The sequence below is a fragment of the Rhododendron vialii genome, chromosome 3a, assembly GCF_030253575.1.
Source record: "Rhododendron vialii isolate Sample 1 chromosome 3a, ASM3025357v1".
In the NCBI taxonomy this organism is placed as follows: domain Eukaryota; kingdom Viridiplantae; phylum Streptophyta; class Magnoliopsida; order Ericales; family Ericaceae; genus Rhododendron; species Rhododendron vialii.
This window is the reverse complement of record NC_080559.1, coordinates 16,596,111-16,606,424: the sequence shown is the minus strand read 5'-3', so window position 1 is coordinate 16,606,424 and position 10,314 is coordinate 16,596,111. Positions and strand designations below refer to the sequence as shown.

Genomic DNA, 10,314 nt, shown 5'->3' with positions numbered 1-10,314 from the left:
TTTACCGGACTTCGGGTTGGTGTTGTGCAGTAAGGTACAGCACCGTGCTGTGCACCTTCGAGCCGTCGGATCGTGCATCCGACAACTCGGATCTCATCTCGACAACCAACGATCGAGAGTCGTTCATTGCCGAGATGAGATCTGAGCCGTCGGATGCACGATCCAAGCCGTCGGATGCATGATCCGATGGCTTGGAGGTGTGCAGCACGGTGCTGCACACACCACTGCACAACATCATCCCCAATTCGAGTTTACCACTTTCAAATAGGATTAAACACGTTCCAAATTGTAGGTGAAGGTTTTTGTTTGGGTTGGGCTCTTTTTGGGTGTTTGTTGGTGTCTTACCAACTTTAGGGTGTTTTCTTTTTTGTTTTGTTTTTATAAAAAAAATGTGAGATGAGGTGTCGTGATAGGTGAGGGTACTACCGTTTGTTCCAGGAATTACAAAACTGTGAGAGCACGACTATTAGGCTTGGTGTAGTGCCTTGCATCAAAACCAGTACCATAACAACCAAAATACGTGTTCATTCGCAGATCAAATTCAAGCTATTGAGTGTAAATAGGTCAGAATTTCAAATGAGAAAAGGAAAAGCCACAAGAACAACATAAACCGACATTGAGTCTTCCCAACCAAATAGTTCCACACACAAAACAAATCCTAGCTACTGTAGGATAATTAACATATGTAACAGTACAAGTGAATGAAGAAAAGGAAGAAAACAGAGAAAGTACTCTGAAACAGACGAGACTAAAGTAATCCATCCCCGGCCCCACAGTTTAATCTCTCTTCATCCTTTGCAGTTCAATCTAGAACCCATGTTCCTAATTGTGTGTATCCTGTTTTTCTCTTTCTTAGTGGACATTGATGTCCTTCAAAGAGCCAGAATCCAACTTAGGTGGACCAGAGTGCCTCCTTGTTCCAGCAGGAGAAGAAGATGGGAAAGAAAGCCGCTTTTTTGCAGACCCCACCGATCCCTTCTCCAGTGGCGTTCCATTGTTCCCCAATGGGCTTGGAACCCGGGATTTAGCTTTCGCTGACTCAGTGGACCCCATGTAACTTGGAACTGCAGGCGAGCTTGCCAGGCTGTCGTCATCCCTCACTGAGGACCCCGCAATGCTGTGCCTCCGGTACCTCTCGGACTGAACACTAAGCATGCTTTTCGAATCATCCTCGGTTTTTGAAGCAATTGATGATGCCTTGGACGGTGATTTCCGGATGGGCTTTTGTACGGTTGGAGAGGGCTTATTGTGGTGACGAAAATGGGTTTTGCTGAGTTCACTAATGGATGTTGATCTGCTAATTGCACTCTTCACGGATGCATACTCGCTAATGCTAAGTTCTTTGTCGTGTGCGCTTTTGTTTTCCCAGGGTCGGGCTGCCATCCATCGTTCTAACCAGCTCCATCCCCAGTGGGGATTGTTTGGATCCATGAATGTTTGGTTTGAGGATTTTGAAGAGTTCTTCCACGTTTGCTGTTTCAGAAAATGTCACACTAGTTTATTGAGAAACCATATTATGAAGGTTAATGGTTTTTTACTTTATAATCCCTACACACACACGGAGGTTAAATTGTGGGATCCACTTGATGCTTAGAAAAGTATAATCAAAGGAAATAATCGGGAAAAAAAGAGAGCAGAAAATTGTCCACACATGATTTTATAGGACAATATGTGATGAAAGAAAGCAGTGATGTAAAATAACAAAAGAAAAAGATGGAATCTTCCATAGGATCAAAACTAGACTACAAAGATAAGAATTAGTTCTTTTGAGAAAAATCATGAGCTGATCTTCTTTGTAACTAGTGTTAAAGAGAATAAAACTCCACATTAAGATGTATAGTAGCACAATTGAAAGTCATGTAAAAAAACATGCAAGTAACTTTCACGGGGGTTCAAAATGCCACGAAACTGAAAAGCTTTTTCAGTATGTTCTACGTATGTCGCTTTAGGCATTATAAAAGTATCTCCTTTGACCTGAAATGAATTTAACTTTGGGCATTGAGAATTGGAAGAGCATGTGTTCAAAGGTTGATAGGAGCTGCCTCCTCCCATGAACAACTCTTGCCTCGTGTTGCAATATTTTGTAATGATACCCAAGTGTTCTCTGTTTCATATGGTTTCAATTTTTGGCCTATTTTATTTCCATGTAGCCACTTGGCTTAGAATAGTACCCATTTTGCCGTTTGTTTCCCATCCATCTTCCTAGATGGATTTGAAACATTCATTTATGTCCCATTAGCTCTATGTAGCCGCTTGGCTTAGGCCTTCTTGGTTTTCTTTTCTTTTCTTTTTCCTCCTGGGGTATGCCCCTTGTAGGTTGTAAATTCGGTTAGCCTTTTTCTATTTCAAGCTGAGTTACCAAAAAAATTGGAAGAGCAGGAAAAAATATCTCCTTTGAAACCAAAGATGAAAAAAATAAAGGACAATGAGATATCACATGTGCGGTATGAGATTTCAACCCTATCAAGAAATCTGCTAATTTAGCACCACAAATATTTATGTGATCCTTTCAAAATAATATAATATGAAAATAGGACAATATGAGAAGCCTTAAGAAGAGGGGAGGGTATTACCTGGTGGGAGTATGCATAAGCCAATGCCCTTTCCCTCCTCACTGCAGCCTCCTGTCTGCTCTGTAGGCTTGCGTCAACTTGCTCCTTAGATTGCACGCTGTCATTCCAATCTCCTCCAACCTATTATGAATCAGATTGTTGTATAATGTAATAGTATCAATGTATCATGTCTGTGTACGCAAGCAAAAAGAATGAAGGAGGTACCTGACCGTTGTATTTCTATTCGTTGAGATATTTACAAAGGGAAAAGAAAACGCTAGGGTTCCATAGGAACATTACCCATGTTCTTGATAGTTCTTCAAAATTTGCATACCTTAATATCATAAAACTTTCTTATAAAATCATAAAACTAGTTGAGATCGCTGATTGGTGTAAAAAAAACAAAGATCATGGGACAAAGGTAGTAGTTATTGTTTCTACTTATCTTCTTAGGTTTTCCTCTTCCTTTCCGTTACCAATAAACACCCCCCCCCCCCCCCCCCAAAAGAAAATAATAATAATAATAACACAGCCAATCGAACAATTCAGAAACATCGAAAAACAACATTTGAGGATAAGAAACAGAAAATAGAGATATTCAGTTGCATGCACAGACATGCAAATCACAATGATAAGCGTTTAAATTTGCACTTACAGAGGCTCTCAACTTCTGGAGCTCTTTCTCGTGTTTCTCTTGGAGCTGTCTCTGGAGAGCTTGGTTCTCCTCTGACATTCTGATCCTTCTGGCCCGAATCTGGGACTGCACACGAGCCAGAGTCTGCATGCATCGTAAGGTGGTCGTGGCTTGACGTTTGACTGACTGCCCTTCTATCAAAGACTTCAACCTCACCAGCCCTCTCAAGGCCCTCAATGCCCTCCTTGCCTAGCAAACATTGAACCGCATTGATGCTTATAAGACATTATTCACAGCTTTCCATAGCTGACCAAAACCCTTAGCTATTATGACAAGATATTAGATGATGGAAGAGAGTTTTGCATTTAGTAGCCAAAAATGAGTATTGTTGAGTACAGGCCTGTAATTGTCTGGTAAAAAGATAATTCAATCTGGTAAAACACAATACACTGTTGAAATTCAGTTAGTACTAGTCCGGAACAGGAGGTTCCAACAATGAATTCCCATATAATGGTTAGGTTGTTTCAACCATGTTAGAGAAGAAAATTTTGGGTGCCAATAGGGTACCAACGTGGAAGGCATACGTGGTACCTTACACCAATCAAAAAACAACATCTGTGCTCCACCCTTAGTTACATGAAGCGGGAGCGGGGGCGGGAGAGTGGATGATCATAGAAGTGTGGGAGCGCCATTGGGAGCGGTCAGAAAAAATTATTAAAATTATAAATATATTTTGGAATTTTATATTGTTAAATGTCAATATAAAAATATTATTCTACCACATAAAATATTACTATTAAAATTATAAGTTTCTAGTTATATTTCAACATTTTTAATGCAGCACATGATTACACAATAAAGCTCTTGTGCATATTAAGTAGGCATAAAAGTTAAATGCATTAGTATGACTCTAGAAGGTTAAGATCTGATGTGCACACCAAAAAGAACAAAACAACTTTAAAGGTACCAATTGCAGCTTGAACCGTAAGTCTCTCAACCGTTTTTTGTGTAAGTTCCTGTATAGGTAAGGAACGAGTTCCCGTCGTCATTGGGACAAGTTTCTTGGAGTTTCCTTCGACGGAAACGCAGAAACGCGTTTCTATCGAAGAAACGTGGGCCTAGTTGAAGGTTCCTGCAACTAAGGCTCCACCTCAGCTGTTGTCTGGGAATGGGCAGAGCAGGAATCAACTCTGTAGAGAACAACGGAAAAGTAACGCCCCTATTTCTCTCTCTTTGCATTCTCTTTCTCCACTCTGAAAAATTCAAAATTTTTTTTTTTTTGGATTTCACAGGTCCTTAAGTCTGAGAACTCTCTTTCTCTCTCCCCAGTTGTTCAATCACTCTCTTAAATCAATCCCCAACGAACCCAATTCAGAAGACCCAAACAATAGATTGTTCAATCACTCTCTTAAATCAATCCCCAACGAACCCAATTCAGAAGACCCAAACAATAGATCAATCAATAAGAGACAACACAAACAATTCGTCCACCATCATTTTGGTTTGAGCTTGAACGATATATAGTGCTACTCACCTAATTGCTTTTGACATCATCTACGATTTAATGAAGTATTTTACAGACCCAGATTTGTTAAATTGAGATCCCCTTTGTGCTCTGTTCTTAGGCAAGAAAGCAGAGACGAACAGAGCTTAATAATTTCTCTTTTATGTGATGTCAGCCTTACTTTGCATCTGTCCGTCCCCTTTATCTTTCATTGTCGCCCAACTCTTTTCCAGCTTACTTACCTAATGGTAACAAGAAGCAATCATCTCAAACTATGGTCAAAATCTGGTCTAAAGTATGCACAAAACACCATTACACTTTGATTTGGATCGAGCATGTACACAGGGCCGGCCTTCGGCCTCCCATTTTGGGCCCAATCATAGGACCCCCAAATAGAATAAACCTAATAAATATTAGGGAAAATTTCACGTAGGCACCTGACCTTTCACACAAATCACACATAAAACACTTGACCTTTTTTAAATTTCATATAAACACCTGAGCTTTCTAAAAACTCATCAATTCAACACCTGACCTTTCTTAAATTTCATTTCATATTATCACCTGAGCTTTCTAAAAACTCATCAATTCAACACCTGCAGTCACCCCTTCGTCTAAAACCAAACCGAAAAAAAGTTAAGTGCTCCAATTTTTATTTGTTTGAACCTCAGCGAAGATTTTATTTTTCTGATCATTTTATCTTAAAGAATAATTTTTGACTCTAAAGTTCTCGTTAGTCGGCCCTAAGAAAGTCCTCGTTAGTCGGCCCTAAGAAAGTCGTAGAATCAAATATCTCTTAGGGCTAACTAATGAGAGCCTTAGAGTCAAAAATTATTTATGATTCTTTAGGATAAAATGATTAGAGAAATAAGATTTTCGTATCGGTTTAAACGGATTGAAAATTAGAGCACTTAATTTTTTAATATATTAACGATCTATACATGGTTGAAAAATTAATTGCTCCAATTTTCAATTTGTTTGAACTGATGTGAAGATCTTATTTCTCTGATCATTTTATTCTAAAGGGTAATAATTAATTTTTGACTCTAAGGCTCTCGTTAGTTAGCTCTAAGAGATATTTGATTCTACGACTTTCTTAGGGTTAACTAATGAGAGCTTTAGAGTCAAAAATTAATTATGATTTTTTAGGATAAAATGATCAGAGAAATAAGATCTTCGCACTGGTTTAAACGGATTGAAAATTGGAGCACCTCATTTTTTAACCATATTTTTTAATATATAAATGGTCTATACATGGTTGAAAAATTAATTACTCCAATTTTCAATCCGTTTAAACCGGTGCGAAGATTTTATTTTTCTGATAATTTTATCCTAAAAAATCATAATTAATTTTTGACTCTAAGGCTCTCGTTAGTTAGCCCTAAGAGATATTTGATTCTACGATTTTCTTAGGGCTGACTAACGAGAGCTTTAGAGTCAAAAATTAATTATGATTCTTTAGGATAAAATGATTAGATAAGATCTTAACATTGGTTCAAACAAATAAAAAATTGGAGCACTTAACTTTTTTTCCGTTTGGTTTTAGATGAAGGAGTGATAGCATGTGTTGAATTGATGAGTTGTTAGAAAGCTCAGGTGTTTATATGAAATTTAAGAAAGGTCAGGTGTTGAATTGATGAGTTTTTAGAAAGGACAGGTGTTTATATGAAATTTAAGAAAGGTCAGGTGTTTATGTGTAATTTGTGTGAAAGGTCAGGTGCCTACGTGAAATTTTCCCTAAATATTATATATGTCAATTATTTTCCAAGGAAGTTTGTGTAGTTCAGCGGTAAGGATCACGTGTGCCACACACGAAGCCTGAGTTTGAATCCCACCCATGCCAACATTTTTAACGTGAATAGCTTTGAACTTCTACAAAAAATCGTTTGGAAATGATGTTGCCGTGGTTTGACCATGCGACCAGTAGCTCCACTACTCCAAATACTAATATATATTCAAACCTTTGAGAGGCCCCATTTTCAAATCTCGCCTGGGCCCTCGAAAATCTCAGAGCCGGGACTGTATGTACAACTCAGATCTGCCAAAGATCAAACATCAATTTTAGTTGGACCAGGAGCATAGGCGCTTTCAATTCGGTCAAGAAGTTCACGTAGAAGAGGTTTTGGGCTCCGGAGAGAGAGAGATGTATGTCTCCGGGGGAGAGAGAGAGAGATGTATGTCTCTGGAGGGGGAGGATAAACGGAGAGAGAGAGAGAGAGAGAGAGAGAGAGAGAGAGAGAGAGAGAGAGAGAGTTGGTTCTTGGGGAAGAAACAATTGACAGAGACCTAACACTAAAGATAGGTACACTCAGTGGCGGATCCAGGAATTGTATACAAGAGGGGTCACCTCTCAATCATAACCATGATAAAACAACGGGCAATGAAGAACATTAAGAAAAAAAATACACTAGCAGGGCTCGAACCAGCAACCTTTGAAGTAGAAGCCCAGGTCCTTACCACTTGTAAAAGACATCAATCTTGCTATAATTCGGGTAATTTTATATATATATATATATATATATATATATATTACTTATATATATATATTACTTATGTCCTCTGTTCAAAAAATATTGTTCCAATAATTTCACCCCTTGTGCCTTACTTGAATCTGCCCTTGGGTACATTACCTTTTTACCCTACATCTTATGTGGGGCCCATTCTGGGTCCTTAAAAAATTCCAAAAAATACCGATAAATTTTAAAATATTATTTTATGGGGTCCTGTAAAAAATTAGCTCCAACGAATATCGGTAAGTATTACTTTTGGATTCGTAGCGGTGAAACTGCTTAACTACGTAGTCTCGCCACTACGAATCTAGAAATAATACTTACCGATATCCATTGGAGCTGATTTTTTACAGGTCTCCATAAAACAATATTTTAGAGTTTATGAATATTTTTTTGGATTTTTGTGAGATCTAGAATGGGCCCCACATAAGATGTAGTATAACATGTAGTGTAACTATGTAGTGTATGTAGCATCTCTCGAGACCTAAACAACTGTTAAATTCACATTGTTTCACATCGTTAGTTTTGAAGGGCTAACTCTTCATGTGTTCATGTACTGGACACAAGCTGACTTGGAGATGAGTTGTCACACTGTCATTGGTACCACGTATGCCTTCCACGTTGGTACCCTAGCAGTACCCAAAATTTTCTCATGTTAGACTGTTAGTACTAACCACAAGAATTTGCAGGGACACCACCTGGCATTACCGTGCGTAACTAAAAGCTGCATATTTTACAGAAACGAAAAAGCCTCCAAATTCGACAAAGAGGAGATATCAATTGGATAATTCATGAAACATGATGAATGTAGGCATTATCTTGAAATGTATGTTTCTAAGGTTGTGAAGAGGGATTCGTACCAAGTATCCCCGGAATGCAGTTTGGATCTTGATTGCAGCTACTTCCTCCTTTGATTTACCAGAATAACAGGCCACCGTTGTGAGTCGAACCACCTCCGCAGCAGCCTGAGCAGCGGCAACGGCTGCCTCTGCCGCCACAGCAGTGGCAAGGGCAACAGAATAAGCATGGTTGCTCTGCTCATTTTCAGCTTCTGTAAGTTTCAACCCTTCTATAGTAGGAACGACAGGGGCAGGCAATGAAATTTCTGGAGCTGATGAGACGGTAGGCGGATCCGGATTCCCGCGTTTCCCAAACCATTTGCTCTTCGATCTGCTTATTTTCTGCTATGAGAATTGCAAACGGCTCAATTAAATTATGATACTAGAACATAAACAGGTAATAAAAGAGAAACGAAAATTGAAATCATCCAATACCTTCTCTTTCTTCTCTTTTGACTCGGGGCTGAGAGCTTTCTTCACTGCAGAAATCCAGCTCCCTTTCTTCCCCATTTCCCTATCAATTCATCTTGGAAACACGAAAGGCAGTGTATGGGATTATAATCCATAATAAGAACATGTCAAATAGAACAAAAATTTCCACATGTCATTAGCAGCAAAATCTGAAACATGTGGTATGTGGGGAAAAGAGAAAGACCAACTTACGAATTGGATAAATGGAGGGTTACTCATCAAATTTAAGAATCAGAAGTTTAAATCTATTGGGGGCGACTATTCGCAGCTCCGTATTTTCTCCCTTAGCCCGTTAAAAATTTTCAATTATACTCGACAGTTAGTTACCGAAATTGAGATACATTTTCAACATACAATTACCGAAATATAATATTTTTTTCAACAGCTATTTACCGAAAATGTATGTTCGGCAGTTGTTTACCGAAGGTTGAACATATTTTCGACATGTAGTTACCGAAATATAATCTTGTTTTCAACAACTATTTACCGAAATGTTATGTATGATTTTCAACAACTATTTACCGAAATGCAGTGGGCTAAGGGAGAAAATACGGGACTGCGAATAGTCGCCTCCAATCTATTTGATGACTTGGGTGTCTGTCCAGCTTATGTACACTTCGACTTATTTTTTAGGAACCAAACAGCAGGCCTAATTAAAGTTGGAGCAAAAACTTAGAAGGTTTTGAAAGTGAGATCAAAGAGGGAGCAAATCCTAAGTACCAGTCTCTCACCAACATGCCAACCTCTTGGGGTTGTAATAGGAAGTTCAAATTAGAAAAACAGATCTACAAGGAAGGCGACCAATTTGTGACTCCTCCATTTATCAACATTTTAGAGGGCAATTCCAGTAGAAAAGAAACATGTATCCAAATCCAACGAGCTAGAAAGAATCTCAAGTTATCCAATTCTTGAACAGGCAACGAATGGTGCAATACCAAAATGATGAAATTGAAAGATCTTATCATGAAAAAACATGGCACCGACATAAAATTTCTCTTCAAATATGGAATACTAAAAAGGGTGGATGATTAAGATTGAGGGCAATGATCTCATACAATGACAAGAACCGACAAATTTCCCCCCTTTTGCCACAGATAAATGGGTTCATTGTAGACATTAATCCCTTCCAAATCAGAAAATAAAATACGCAAATTTTCCACCCGCAAGAACACAGACATGAGGTCAAATATCTCAACACAATCTTCCCTTTCACATTCTCAGCAAAAGTGATAAAGAAGATCTGGTACCTGCAACTGCAAATGAAATTTTTGGGAGAAGCAGATCTCTGGAAGTTTTAATTCTTTCTTCCCCCTTCTCTCTCTCTCCCAAGGCTGCAAAAATATCAAAGAACACGGGTCTCGAAATGGGGAAGAGAGAGAAAGTGCAGATCTTGGCAAAGAAAACCTCAACGACAGGAGGCATAGAACAACAACAAATGGGTTCTCTTCCTGGTGGGTGGTAACGGAACAGTAACTTTCCATTATGTGGTCCCATTCTTTATCCCTTGGGTCTGGGTCGAGGTGGGCCCCACAGTTGGGGTCAAGTCAACAACCGAACAGCTCGAATAACGTCTAACTTGTTTCCGTTTTTTTACTCCACTTCTTTCCAAAACCAACCGTAACGCTTGTGTTTTGAACCAGGGCTCGGAAAATAGAGTAGTGTTGTGAAATGGTTGGATAGGATGACATCATCCCAATTCTTAGCCATGAATGCTTGCAGCTTGGCGGCAGAACTTAGTGGGATCCGAGGACTGTGTTGGGCAGCCCGTGCTGTGCGGTCTTTCCGGCATCGGTCCGACGATCGG

The 10,314-nt window shown here is 39.1% G+C and overlaps 1 protein-coding gene across 2 annotated transcripts; it reads right to left on the bottom strand.

Moving 5' to 3' along the window:
- Positions 1-505: 505 nt before the first annotated feature.
- LOC131318744 (protein IQ-DOMAIN 3-like) lies at positions 506-9,980 on the bottom strand. Of its 2 annotated transcripts, none has more exons than XM_058348694.1 (6): positions 9,758-9,980; positions 8,475-8,565; positions 8,061-8,384; positions 3,208-3,435; positions 2,574-2,693; positions 506-1,473 (listed from the first exon to the last, which is right to left on the bottom strand). In XM_058348694.1, exons 2-6 carry the CDS (start codon positions 8,547-8,549, stop codon positions 853-855), a joined length of 1,368 nt encoding a protein of 455 aa, XP_058204677.1. In that variant the 5' UTR covers positions 8,550-8,565; positions 9,758-9,980; the 3' UTR covers positions 506-852. The 2 variants fall into 2 exon arrangements, with proteins under 2 accessions (XP_058204677.1, XP_058204678.1); XM_058348695.1 differs by having other exon boundaries at positions 8,061-8,381.
- Between the last annotated feature and the right edge of the window lie 334 nt (positions 9,981-10,314).

Excerpts from the sequence above, each read along its gene's own strand:
- LOC131318744 (XM_058348694.1), bottom strand. The coding sequence starts at position 8,549 with ATGGGGAAGAAAGGGAGCTGGATTTCTGCAGTGAAGAAAGCTCTCAGC. Across the intron at positions 3,436-8,060 it reads CTGCATTCCGGGGATACTTG|GCAAGGAGGGCATTGAGGGC; the intron begins GTACGAATCCCT and ends AATGTTTGCTAG. Across the intron at positions 2,694-3,207 it reads TCCAGAAGTTGAGAGCCTCT|GTTGGAGGAGATTGGAATGA; the intron begins GTAAGTGCAAAT and ends GATTCATAATAG.